At 37.6% G+C, this 14948-nt stretch overlaps 1 protein-coding gene across 3 annotated transcripts in view; it reads left to right on the forward strand.

The window, feature by feature from the left end:
• LOC137008994 (plakophilin-1) overlaps positions 1–14948 on the forward strand; it is a 44055-nt gene that overhangs the window by 16519 nt on the left and 12588 nt on the right. For all 3 annotated transcript variants that reach the window (XM_067370836.1, XM_067370837.1, XM_067370838.1), the window contains exons 3-9: positions 1890–2119; positions 3810–3954; positions 4928–5135; positions 5329–5497; positions 8916–9033; positions 10156–10314; positions 14283–14450. In XM_067370836.1, the coding sequence (XP_067226937.1) occupies positions 1890–2119; positions 3810–3954; positions 4928–5135; positions 5329–5497; positions 8916–9033; positions 10156–10314; positions 14283–14450 (1197 nt within the window). The remainder of the gene's footprint in view (positions 1–1889; positions 2120–3809; positions 3955–4927; positions 5136–5328; positions 5498–8915; positions 9034–10155; positions 10315–14282; positions 14451–14948) is intronic.

A 14948-nucleotide genomic window follows, 5' to 3' on the forward strand; every position in this document is an offset into this window, starting at 1 on the left:
TCTAAACTCTAATATGATTATGGTCGCTTTTTATGTCACATTTGCTTTTGTTAAAACTGTCGGGTAGTTTTAGGTGTAGTGCTGGTGGTACTTTATTTTAAAACGCAATGGAGTGCAAATTTCAAATCAGAACTGCAGTGATTTGTATAAAAACCATCGTCATAAAAACGTACCATATTCACGTTTATCTGTTCCGGCAAAAAATAAATAAGAAATGAACACGCTTCTAGCACCACTTAGTGGACATTTCACATCGAAACTGAAGTGATATGTACGTATTGGTATGTATTTTGCGACTCGCGAAAACATTCCCACAGGTACGTTTTTCTAATAAGACTGGATTGACCATAACACGTTACAGTACATACATGTTATCAGGTGACTCGTGAAAGCAATGCACATTTTACAAGGAGCATTACTCCACCCCCAACCCCTCAAAACCCCCCCCCCCCCCCCCCCCAAAAAAAAATTCAATTTGTATTTTTATACTGAATAATTAATCTGATTGCTTAAGGGTGCTTTCACACCTGCCTCATTTAGTTCGGTTGAATCGTACCAGAGTTCGTTTGCCCCTTTGGTGCGGTTCGTTTGGGCAGGTGGGAAAGCAGCAATCGCACTCGGGTGCGCACCAAAAGCGGACCAAACAAGCGTACCGAGACCTGCTTGAAGAGGTGGTCTCGGTACGCTTTCAAACGAACTCTGGAGCGGTTCGCTTGAGATGTGAAAGCAATCGACCCAGTTAACGGACCAACGAACCAAATTATATCATTTTCATAACGGAAAATATGATATAAAAATCAGTAATGTCTGATTCTGTGAGTGAGCACATTATTTACAATATCTGAAAGCCAACGATCGCCTCTGGTGTGTAATTACACTTCTCCGTGCGAGAATGCTGTCCCGACGAAGTCTCAATTCCCGCTCTGCTTCATTATAAAAAATTCAAATGGTCTCTCTCGACAAACACACGGACAACAGGTCGCCTACCAGACAGCGCTGGGAAATCCAGAGATGGAGAGAGAGAAAGAGCGCGGGTTTGAATTTGCCGCAGCGAATTAACTGCGGGAGAGACGGCTACATTTATAAAGTGTTTGTGTGTGTCTCGACAGTTACAAATAAAGCCACAATAAGCTCATGGAGCTAGCTTGTCAATCATTATTTTGATGGATGACGCAGCGAAAACTCTGACCAATAAGAGGACAGTTGTACCCGTATGTGACTTGCCTGAATGCATTTTGGTACGCTTTGAAATGTTGCCATGTGAAAGCGAACCGAACCAAGAAGAAAATGCAACATTGTAACAAATGTAGTCCCTGTTTCGGAACAAAACAAGCGATCCATAGGTGTGAAAACACCCTAAAATGACCAACTTTATATTAAGTGTCTTTAATAGTGTACATACATGCCATTACATTGTACTTGTATTTAAAAATTAACAGCATGTAATTACAGCTGTAATTCATTTCAGTAATTACATTACATACACAATTGCACTGTTATCCCTCCCCTTACACCTTAACCCACCCATAAACGTACCCATACCACCAAACCTGTCCCTAAACATATTCGTATCCACCTCAATAGCAGCACAAGTGCTATGCAATACATCAACACAATAAATACATTGTACATATTTTTTTTTCTGATGTAAGTACATAGTAGTTAAAGAGACCTAATATAAAGTGTGACCAAAAAACAAACCAAAAAAATAAGTTTAACAATTTAAAATATTTGGTTGTAGAAACTTAGTGACAGGTCATAATCATTTTCTGAGTTAATATAAATATTGATATTGAATATTACTTTTTTTTTTTTTTTTATTCCTCATTTTTCTTAATCCATTAGCACTTTATTCTTTTTTTTAATTTATTTTTTTTGTATTTGCCTAGACTGGTCGCAGCTTGTCTGTGCGCAACACTGTGAGAAGACAGACCCAGAACAGCCAGTCGGACTCTCAGATGAACTGGAAAGTGCAGTCTCAATCCAATGGGATGAAGGCCAGTGCCAGCAAGCTGGAGAATAGCACGCTGATCAGCGCCAGCCAATCACAGTTCAAGACTTTGTCTAGCCAATCACAGTCAGTGAAGAAATTCACCAGGAGCAAATCAGAAACTTCAGCGTGAGTGTGCAGGAAATGTCTTTCGGCAGAAAACATTTGCGTCCCAATTGAGTTTATTTGTGCTATGTTCTAAAAGTACTGTGAAAATCACATTAGATGCTTGATAGATAAAAAGATGATTAGGAACACTTTACTTAAAGCCTTTATGTATAATGCATTATAAACATATTCATAATGGACGTTATAATTCATTATATCTTATAATAAATCATTGTAACAAAAGTTAAAAATGCATTATAACATTCACAGATTATTTAGATTATATCTGTTATATCTGGTTATTTGTTGTGTTTTAATACATTATACACTACCAGTCAAAAGTTTGAAAACATTAAACATTTTTAATGTTTTTGAGCAAAGTCTCTTATGCTCATTAAGGCTGCATTTATTTCATAATAAATACAGAAAAAAAATAATAATAATATTGTAAAATATTATTACATTTTAAAATGATGGTATTCTATTTTAATATACTTTGAAATATAATTTATTTCTGTGATGCAAAGCTGAATTTTCAGCATCATTACTCCAGTCTTCAGTATCACATGATCCTTCAGAAATCATTCTAATATACTGATTTATTATCAATAATATTATTTTATAATCTGTGATTCTTTGATGAATAAAAAGTTTAAAAATGCATTTATTTAAATACAAATCTTTTGTAACAATATACACTACCGTTCAAAAGTTTAGGGTCAGTATTTTTATTTTTTTTTTTTTAAAGAAATGAATACTTTTATTCAGCACAGATGTGTTAAATTGATAAAAACTAATAGTAAAGATTTCTGTTGTTAGAAAATATTTATATTTTGAATAAATGCTGTTCTTTTTAACCTTTTATTCATCAATGAATCCTGAAAAAAAGTATCACAGGTTCCAAAAAAATATTAAGCAACTGTTTTCAACATGATGATAACTGAGTATCAAATCAGCATATTAGAATGATTGCTGAATGATCATGTGACACTGAAGACTGCAGTAATGATGAAAATTCAGCTTTGATCACAAAAAATAAATATTTTAAAGTATATTAAAATAGAAAACCATCATTTTAAATTGTAATAATATTTGAGCTGAAGATAATGAGCATAAGAGACTTCATCAAAAAAATAATATCATCAAAATAAATTTGTAATGTTTCCAAACTTTTGACTGGTAGGGTATTTTCTAAAGTTGTATTATAATGTATTATAACTGTGGTTACAATTATTCATGAGACCATACAATCCATTATAAGGTGCATTACAAGACACAATTTATGCATTAAAATTTATTTTATAATGCATTATACATAAAAGCTTTAAGAAAAATGTTACCAATGTTTTTTTGTGTTTTGTTTAATGTGCCAGTATGAAATGTCCGTTTTAAATTCTAAACATTCATTTTTCAGATATTGTAATAATCCTGTGAGATATTTGTATGGTCAAGTTTTCAACAACCTACCTGCAAACTGCAGGCTCTGTAAAGTGAGGATCTTATCTCGCATCCTCTGTATGCAAGTGTGTGCCTAAAAATAACTTTTAGCAAATGTACATATTCAAATTTTACAGTTTTTCCACAGTCTCTTTTTCTTCTAGAGAAAGAGAGAAAAAATGTATTTGTCAAAAAGAAAAAAAAAGTGTCATAATTTTGTCAAAACATTTTAACTTCAATTGTGTCTCTTGCATATTTCAAAAACATGGTTCAGTGCAAATGGTGCTATGGGAGCAATGCCTGACATCACTCTGAAGGAAGCAGTGGAGTTTCTGACTCACTCGGATATGAGCTATCAGCTGTGTGGAGCTTCATTCATACAGCATCAAACCTTCATAGAAGACACAGCCAAACAAGAGGTCAGGAAACCGTCTCATGTCTCATTTTAGTCAGAATTAAATTATTGGTTAATCTATCTGGTTGATCGATCTATATATCTGTCTGTTTGTTTGTTTGTCCGTTTGTCTATCTGTATATCCATCGAGTCAGTGAGCAAGCGAGCGAGCCATCCATCCCCCACAACATTGTAGGCAGCAAGTGAACAGTCAGTGTTTGAAATTCATGTGTTGGAAGCAGGAAATTTGTGTAAGCAAAAACTTTGAGAAGGGCCAAATAATGATGGCTAGATGACTCGGTCAGAGCATCTCCCAAATGGCAAGTCTTGTGGGAAGAAAACCACTTGACTGAATCACTTGTAAACCGTAAAGCAAACTTGCACTATGCTAAGTTTTCAGAGCAGACCTGTGACACGCCAGCACCCAAACCCCCACCAAATAGCTCTTCAAAATACAAAAAAAAAAAAAAAAAGCACAGCTTGATAAAGGCCTGTTTGTATATCAGAGAGATAAAGATATATTTGCATGCTGGAGTACACAAATACAATCACATGTATCTTTTAATAAGGATCAGTTCATATTTGATTCATACAGTGAAAACTATGCTGTGTTTTAGTTATACACTTGATTATTCCAATTCTGTAGTATTTGTTAAATACATGCTACCAAATAAACCTACTTTACCTGAAACATGTGAAGTTTAGACCAGGTGCACCCCTTCATGGAAATGGTGTTCCCTTATGTCAATGGCCTCTTGCCTGCAGGATAATGCACCCTGCTACACTGCAAAAATTGTTCAGTAAAGAGCTACACGATATTAGGCAGGCGGTTTTAATGTTGTGGCTGATCAATGTACATCTGTCTGTCTATCAGTCTGTCTTTCTGTTTTAAATATACTTATGACTTTATATAATGATATTTAAATAATGCACTGATAAATTATAAAAATTGACTTTAGATAATTTAAATAACAAGTGTTGTTTGGTATCACTAAAAGGTTTGGCGGTTGGGAGGGGTTCCTGCTCTTGTACAGTTGCTGAAAAGTGAAAATATACAGCTGCAACAGACAGCCGCTGCTGCACTGCGCAACATGGTTTTTAAAGAAAATGAAATCAAGCTTGAGGTGGAAAGTTGTGAAGGACTAGAAGCCATTCTGACCTTACTCAGAAACACCAATGTGACAGAAACCCAGAAACAGCTTACTGGTAAGACGTGCCACTCTCATTCGACTCGTGTCATGTGTCATTTTTTGTTGTATGACCTCATCATATTGTATGTGAACGGTGTCCTTTATTGTCAAATTTAAATAAAGTTATGTGAGTTGGTTTTGTTTTTTGATATTAAAGTGTTTATAAAAAGCTATTTAGAATGAAAATACAATGTGAGGTATCTGTTCAGGTCTGTTGTGGAATCTGTCCTCGGCTGATGCACTGAAGCCAGAGCTGATCAGGAATGCCCTGCCCCTGCTTACAGAAACCATTGTGGTGCCATTCAACTTTTGGACTGACAGCAACATCAACAAACACATTGATGCCGAGGTCTTCCACAACACCACTGGCTGTTTAAGGTGAGAGTTTGCCTTTTGAGTCCTCTAGAGGAACTTGACTGTTGAGTCGAAAAGCATGTGATATCTGAATGGATGATGAAAGCGTAATATTTTAAGTGTTTTAAACTGCCCTTATTGTGCTATTTTAAAGGTTACTAATTTTGTTTTAAACGTCTCCTACAATAGGTTTATAATATGCATACAAGCTCAAAAAATGTTCTCATAATATACATTCCAGCGTAATCTCTTTTCTCACAGTGTCTAAAACGGTTCGATAAAGGTTTCAGTCTCTCTAAACCCCTCCTTTCTGCAAACCTGCTCTGCTCTGATTGGTCAGATGACCTAATCTGTTATGATTGTTCTACTCTGCTTTGATTGGTCAGATGGCCCAGTTTGTTGTGATTGGTCTACAAACCCAATTCCAAAAAAGTTGGGACACTGTACAATTTGTGAATAAAAAAAGAATGCAATAATTTACAAATCTCATAAACTTATATTTTATTCACCATAGAATATAGATAACATATCAAATGTTGAAAGTGAGACATTTTGAAATGTCATGCCAAATATTGGCTCATTTTGGATTTCATGAGAGCTACACATTCCAGAAAAGTTGGGACAGGTAGCAATAAGAGGCCGGAAAAGTTAAATGTACATATAAGGAACAGCTGTAGGACCAATTTGCAACTTATTAGGTCAATTGGCAACATGATTGGGTATAAAAACAGCCTCTCAGAGTTACAGTGTCTCTCAGAAGTCAAGATGAGCAGAGGATCACCAATTCCCCAATGCTGCGGTGAAAAATAGTGGAGCAATATCAGAAAGGAGTTTCTCTGAGAAAAATTGCAAAGAGGTTGAAGTTATCATCATCTACAGTGCATAATATCATCCAAAGATTCAGAGAATCTGGAACAATCTCTGTGCGTAAGGGTCAAGGCCGGAAAACCATACTGGATGCCCGTGATCTTTGGGCCCTTAGACGGCACTGCATCACATACAGGAATGCTACTGTAATAGAAATCACAACATGGGCTCAGGGATACCAGAAAACATTGTCGGTGAACACAATCCACCGTGCCATTCACCGTTGCCGGCTAAAACTCTATAGGTCAAAAAAGAAGCCATATCTAAACATGATCCAAAAGTGCAGACATTTTCTCTGGGCCAAGGCTCATTTAAAATGGACTGTGGCTAAGTGGAAAACTGTTCTGTGGTCAAACAAATCAAAATTTGAAGTTCTTTTTGGAAAACTGGGATGCCATGTCATCTGGACTAAAGAGGACAAGGACAACCCAAGTTGTTGTCAGCGCTCAGTTCAGAAGCCTGCATCTCTGTTGATATGGGTTGCATGAGTGCACGTGGCATGGGCAGCTTACACATCTGGAAAGGCACCATCAATGCTGAAAGGTATATCCAAGTTCTAGAATGACATATGCTCCCATCCAGATGTCGTTTCTTTCAGGGAAGACCTTGCATTTTCCAACATGACAATGCCAGACCACATACTGCATCAATTACAACATCATGGCCGTGTAGAAGGTGGCTCTGGGTACTGAAATGGCCAGCCTGCAGTTCAGATCTTTCACCCATAGAAAACATTTGGCGCATCATAAAGAGGAAGATGCGACAAAGAAGACCTAAGACAGTTGAGCAACTAGAAGCTTGTATTAGACAAGAATGGGACAACATTCCTATTCCTAAACTTGAGCAACTTGTCTCCTCAGTCCCCAGACGTTTGCAGATTGTTATAAAAAGAAGAGGGGATGCCACACAGTGGCACACACATGGCCTTGTCCCAACTTTTTTGAGATGTGTTGATGCCATAAAAAAAAGTTTATCAACTTATTTTTCCCTTAAAATTATACATTTTCTCAGTTCAAACATTTGATTTGTCAGCTGTGTTGTATTCTGAATAAAATATTAAAATTTGAAACTTCCACATCATTGCATTCTGTTTTTATTCACAATTTGTACAGTGTCCCAACCTTTTTGCAATCAGGTTTGTGCGCTGCTCTTATTGGTCAGATGGCCCAGTCTGTTGTGATTGGTCTACTCTGCTCTGATTGGTCAGATTGTCCAGTCTGTCGTGATTGGTCTACTCTGCTGTGATGGGTCAGATGGTCCAGTCTGTTGTGATTGATCTACTTTGTTCTGATTGGTCAGATGGCCCAGTCTGTTGTAATTGGTCTACTCTGTTCTGATTGGTCAGATGATGTCTCAGTCTGTTGTGATTGGTCTACCGCTTACAGCGTGTGTCGGAAACAAAATGCCTATTACCATCTCTGAATTTCAGCTCCGGATCTTCCTCAGCAATTGATTGACAGTGATACAAACAGTACTGATGGCATTGGTTTTACCTTACTTATTCGGGCATGAGTCCTTTGGAAATGCATGTAAAGAAGATTTGCTTCCGCAGTGCAGAAAACCTGTCGACAACACAAACGTCTAGGTTACTATTGTAACCCCCATTCCCTGAAGGAGGGAATGGAGACATTACGTCGATACTGACGTAATGGGATCTCGCCTGGGAGCCCAGTCACCTCCAAGTGGTACAAAATGAGCCAGTGGAAATTGGCCAGTGAGATTTACAAACCGAGTAACACCCACCCAGCACTTATGGGTATAAATAGGACTGGCATACTGATATTTTGCCCCTTGCCTTGCCGAAATTGGTTAATTAATTGAACAGTCGTGCCAATACATACATATATATATTAACTGACTCATCGCGCTGAGCTATTTGAAAGCCTGCATTTGCAAGTCCGCTTTAACTTCGTGCACAAGCAGATCGGTTTCTTTGCTTGAAAAGCGTTCAGCTTTTCCGCCAAAAAAAACTCCGCCATGTAAATAGCAATCCGCCATGGCGCGAGCGCATCTCGCTCTTAAAGGGAATGGGAGATGACACTCTGACTGGTTTATTGAACGTTACGCCCATTACTCATTAAGAGAATAGGGACAATCCATTTCAAAAATGCGCCCCGGCGCACGGACCGTTTTTCCGTCGTTAAAATAGCAAAAGTGGATTTGGACACGCCCTGAGTGCACCTGCGCCGTATGCTTTACACTTTGCGTCTAGATCATTAAAATAGGGCCCAATAATTCCTCACATGGGCAGTGGCTTAGAAACACTAAACCACCTGCAGTTGCTTTAGTCTCTGTGATGTCTTATAATTCATCTGTGCTCATCAACAGCAGATTTCTCTGAGCTGTCAATTTGTGTCATGCATGTTGGCATTCCAACATTGTATAAATAATTACGTCTCTTGTTCCTTATCAGAGGCATATCACAAGATGTTTACTTACTTGGGTTGAACCGAGAACTGTGACACCACAGACTGGCACACACACATAATCACTGTGTTCAAGTGTGTTGTTTTCTAAGGATAATTAGCAAAAGTAATGTCTGTTTTAATGATAAGTTTTGTTTGTGCTCTCACAGAAACCTCAGCTGTGCCAGCGATAATGAGAGGACATCTATGAGGAACTGCACGCAACTTATCGACTCTCTCATGACTTATGTTCAGACTCAGGTGGAAAGAGGAGAGCCAGATGATAAGGTTATCATCCTTTCATTTTTGCTGCATGATCTGCAAGCTCTTACACTACATGGAAAAATATGTGGACACCAAAAACGATGCCCCAAAGTTGGAAGCACAAGGTTCTCTAAAATTCATTTAACATCTAAAATGAATAAATGTACATGCAAAATGATATTGTATGCTGTAGCATTAAGAGGGAAGTAATGGCTTTAACCAAAACAGTTTATTAAAAGGGGCTGTCCACAAACTTTTGGCCAATTTTAATTGAATTAAAATTGAATTTTAATAGAGCTCCAAGGTAATTTGTTTTATTAAATAGGTTTTACTTTTAATAACCCTGTAAAGCCTGACATATAAAATAATAGTCAGAAAATGTTTAAATAAGCTTATTGAAACTTTAGGCACAATTTAATTTTTTATTTTTTTTTTGCTTCATATAATATTTGATACCTTTTAGGATTTTATTATTCATATCATATTATAAAGGAGAATATTAAGCACATATTCAAGGACAAAAAAACCTTGGGTCTGTTTTATTCAGACCCAAACTGAGCAAAATTATGCAATTTGGTGCAGTTTCTGATATTTTTATGGCCAAAAAGATAAGATCAAATTCTGATAGCTTGAAATGTAAATCACTGATTTACAAATAAACAGTGGATCATATTTGATACATATCTAATACATTTTAACATGATTTTTTAACAAAAAATGTATGGATAATCAAGTAAACCTAAGTTGTTTCAGTCCAGTAATTGTCTTGAAATATTACTAACAATTTAAAAGTTATTCTTATGTTTATTTAATAAAAATCAGTAAAGTTTTCACAGCAAAAATACATGTGAGCCATGATCTGAAGGGTGACATTTTTATACAAAATTATAATTTTACTTGCTAAGAAAATTATCTATCAGATGACAGAAGGAATGTAATAAATAAAGCACAACAGGTTTTTCAGCAGTTAATCATGTTGAAAATGTATAGGCCTTTTTCCGCATATAAAATATAATTCAACAGGCTTTATAGGGTCAAGGATATTCATAGAATTTTAACTTTTTAATATTGCCAAAAAATGTAGCGCAACAAGCTGAAAGTGACTTTTGTGTCCTGGTTCTCTTTGTTTACGTGATGCGGGAGCAGACAGTGGAAAACTGTGTCTGCATACTCCATAACTTGAGCTACCAGCTGGAGAAAGAGGCTCCTGAACACTTCACAGAGTTCTCTATCCCTGATGGGAGCTCACATGAGAACATGAACAAAAACAGCCTCTTCAGCCCCAGGAGCTCCAAGGCTCAAAAGGTACAAGCCGTTCCTGATAAAACAACTAACATGCAGTAAGTTTCAAATGCTGGTCATGGGATGCTGACTTAACTTAAAGGATTAGTTCACCCAAAAATGAAAACTCTCATTATTACTGTACATTCCAAATGCAAATGGCTTTCTGTGTAAAACAAAAGGAGAAATATTAGGCTCCTGGACCTTTCAAGCTTATGTTCGAAATTTATGATGTTGTTCACTGAAAATGAGGGGATAAGTGGTTTATTGAGTCAGTCTGATTCTTAAATACATTTATTCACACAAAGCTCATTGTATGTTTTTGAGTGCGAGTAAAGGACCGCCTACACCAAGAACGAAGATATGGTTCTAAAAACCATTCTAAATGTAAAATAATAGTCCACAGCACAATTATAACTATAACGGTACAGAGAAACAATATTGTTGGATACACTTTCACAAGTGTATCCAACAATATAACACCCTTGAAATGTGAACACTCTAAACCATGGGTGGGCAAACTTAGTCCTGGAGGGCCACTGTCCTGCAGAGTTTAGCTCCAACCCTAATCAAACACACCTGAATCAGCTAATCAATGTCTTCAGGTCAGAGATTGTCTTATTATAGGGAGATGAGTGGGTCCCTATCTCTTACCATTGGAGAAAGGGTAACAGCTAACTTTAATCACATGCAGCGCCTCTCAGCCTATCGTGTAATGGCAGTGACGTCTGTTCCCGCCGTTCAAAGTTTTATGACAGTCAGTTACAGTTAACATTAATCAGTTTCTTGTGGATTAGTGCGTTGGTCTTGTGAATAAATGTTCTATATTTGGTGTTATATCAGTAGTAAACGTACAGTAGGACTGCTTTGTTTGTGTAATATGCTTTACTGAGCGAAAAAAAAAAAAAAAAAAAAAAAAAAGCGCAAATACCTCTATTAGCTGAAAAGATCACTGCAGGGCAAATTAAACCACATTTAAGAGTACACTAAAAACTTGTTAGTATTTGAATACATATTTAATTCATTAATTATAAGTATTGTTTTACACAGCAAAATCATAAATCATTACAACACATGACTAACCTGACAGCGATAGGAAGAATACAACATACAATATAACACAATAAATTATTCATTCTCTCTTTATTCATTAATATGCATAATATCAGCATCACGTTTTTAATAGTCATTACCATTCAAGTCTTATCATAACTGGTAAAACCTGAAATCAAAAGAAAGAAAACATCTGTATTTTCTACTTTCTTTAGACAGTATGCAATATCACACTATATTACTATTAAATACTATGTTAATGCTGTAAATGAGCCCTATCTGTCGTGACATTCCCTACTCTGCCTGCATGTTGAAGATTAACAGACAGCCAGTCAATTCATTAAATAAGCTTTTTTCCTTACAAAAGCGGTTTATTCAGTGTAGTGAAGCCTCTTCTCCATTGACATTCATTCTAAAAAAAAAAAAAAAAATCCTTTCCTGTGTACTGGAAGCCGCAGCATTAGCATTATCCATTACGCCGTTTTGGCTAATGGTTTTCATCTATTGACTTTGTTCAGGTTTGCTAGAAGGCTACAGGCAGGTGAGTTTAATCGGGGTTGGAGCTAAACTCTGCAGGACAGTGGCCTTCCAGGACCAAGTTTGCCCATTCCTGCTCTAAGCCCTTGATCACTTGGAATCGTACATATTGTGTAGACCAGGGGTCTCCAAACTCTGTCCTGGAGGGCCACTGTCCTGCATAGTTTAGCTCCAACTTGTCTCAACACACCTGCCTGGAAGTTTCTAGTATGCCTAATTAGACCTTGATTAGCTGGTCAGGTGTGTTTAATTGTGGATGGAGCTAAACCAGAGATTGTATATTATAGGGAGATGAGAGGGTCTATATCTCTTACTATTGGAGAAAGCATAACGGCTAACTTAGGGTGCTTTCACATTAGAACTTTTGGTGCGCACCCAGGTTTGATTGACGTCAGACTTCGGTACATTTGGATGATGTGAACACTGTCTTCTGAACTCGGGTGTGCACCTGCGAATCGTACCCGAGTCTGCTTAAAAAGGGTGGTCTGGGGTGCGGTTCAAGTAAACTCCGGTACGATTCGCTTCTGATATGAATGCAAACGTACCAAATTGCATAAGTGAACCGCTATTAATGCCATATTATTTGATAAAAATGTGTGTTTGTGTGTGTTTCACTCACTTTCCCGCTGAGTGTGACTGACGTGCTGCAAGCAGAGAGCTGTAGTGTAGCCTTTTTCATTTCTGCTCACCTTCAGCGTTCTACATTCGCGGCAGATAGAAGCAAGTGTCGCTATGAACAAAACCAACGGTTCAAAAACAAAAATATATGTGAGGAGAGCAACGTTATGCATTTTTCTGACTTTTCCTGCACCGCCTAAGCAATTGAGTAAACAGCTGCTGGTTTTATGACGCAAACGAACCGCGCTACGGACCCAAATATAATGTGAACCCAGTCCAGTGGGGGCAGGGTTAGGGGGGAGCAATCGAACTCTGGTTCGGTCCAGGCAATCGAACCAAGTGTGAAAGCACCCTTAATCACATGCGGCACCTCTCAGCCTATTGTGTAATGGCAGTGACATCAGTGCCTCCTGATTCAAAAATCCTTCCCTGCGTACCGCCTCTGGAGCATTAACATTAGCCGTTATGCTTTTTTGGCTAAAGGTTGCAGGCTTGCCTTCCTTGCCTTCAAACTCTTCAGGACAGCTGCCCTGAGACCCCTGGAATCCAATAGACTTCCAGCGCCCACTTGACGAAGTTGAATGCACTTCAAAATGGTGGTGGGGATCCCCCCGAGATGAAGTGCTAAGGGAAGTTTAAGAGTGTATGTCTAAAAGTGGAGTTAAATGCAGTCCTGCTAAAATAGTTATCGTCATATTTATCTTTACACTTATTGTTCTTGGTGTGAACAGGCCTTAAATGATGACAGAGAATTTTAAGTTTTGGGTGAATGTCTCAGTTACTAATGTAACCCTTGTTCCCTGAAGAAGGGAACAGAGACGTTAGGTCAACTGACTGACTGATGTGTTGGGATCTCAATACGTCATTAACGTAAATTAACATCGAACATGACTGACTGACTGGGAACTAGTCCTCCAACTAGCAATACCTTCTGGTCATTGCCCTGTTTACATCTGGTATTAAGAAGTATTTTGGTCAGTTGGATCACAAGTAGATGAGGGAGACACATTCCTGTTTACACCTGGTGTTTCAATCCGTCTCTTTTGTCCACTTTCAACCACTTCTGTCCTGATTTCTTCGAGGGGAGTGTCTATGGGCAGGTAAATGTATAGGATTTTTACAGATTTTCTGATCTAATGGACGAACTAAGCTCAAATAATTTACATATGAACGCGACCGGAGACGACAGAAAAACATACGGAGAGCATCAGTTTTCGTTTCTGCTCTGACAGCCACAAGATCAGCCGAATGCTGTGAGTGTGTGTTAGAAATCAGGAATGGTGAGAGAACATTGTGCTTGGTACATTTTCCATCTTCAAAACAAACTTGAGACTTCAGCTGACAATGTTTAAATCCCATCTTGCTAGGGCACTTCCTATAATGTTTACGAATTAGGTCAGTAGGTGTCTTTTGTTGCTGTTTGAACATATTCGTCACATGAGCGTTTACACTACGAAAGCAATCCGGTCAAATGTGTTTTCAACTACCTCTGGAAGTGCTCGAAAGTGGACAAGCTCAAAGCGGTTTAGACCCCATTTACACCTGTATTTAGCCTTGTACACTTGTGATCCAATCAACCAAAATGCATCTTAATACCAGGTGGAAACAGGGCCATTGATATGCTGGTAGACCTGCACCAAACAATACTATACCCTGAACCAACATAGAAAATCATGTCATTCATTAAAAAAAGTTTTATTTCATTGCTAATCACACAGTAGTTGAGATAGTTAAGTTGTTAAGTGTTTAAAATACAATACATCCACACTACTTTTTGTGATCAGGAGTTCAGGTTCCCAGCCATGGAGGAGGGTCAGCCTGAAGGAGTGAAATGTTTGTTCCACCGAAAGTCCCTGCAGCTGTACCTGTCTCTGCTGGGCTCCAGTCATAAAGAGGCCACTCTGGAGGCATGCTGTGGAGCTCTGCAGAACCTCACTGCTTCAAAGAGCCCTGTATGTGCTTATAATTAATGATTATTACATTTCAAAAGGTTTTAATGATATAAATATGAGCACTGCACATTTCAAAGTAAAAACGCAGCACTGTTGCAGGTTCTACAGGTAAAGTGGCAGCGCAGTTCACAAACAATCAGTACTGCACGTTTGCCAAGCACGTTTGCTTATAATTTACTGTTGATGAATTATGACAATGTTTACTTTATGGTGTTTATATCATACCTGCAAACTAGTGTTTATTTCATCCATTTTCTTGTTAAATGGTTTAAAGACTGAAATGTGAGGTTTATCATTTTAAGAAACTTTTTGTTTTTGTCAACCTCATAAGCTGTAAAGTTGTTTAAATCATAGTTTTTACAGTTATTTTACTGTTTAACCCTTTAGTGCTCTTAATTTTTTTGTGTCATTATTTTAATGAAATGAATGTACTATATTTTAGTTTGATAATGTTTTTATTAAATATTTTGTATTTTTAGGGGATTTTGCAGTAGTTAT

This window comes from Chanodichthys erythropterus, chromosome 20, assembly GCF_024489055.1.
Source record: "Chanodichthys erythropterus isolate Z2021 chromosome 20, ASM2448905v1, whole genome shotgun sequence".
In the NCBI taxonomy this organism is placed as follows: Eukaryota; Metazoa; Chordata; class Actinopteri; order Cypriniformes; family Xenocyprididae; genus Chanodichthys; species Chanodichthys erythropterus.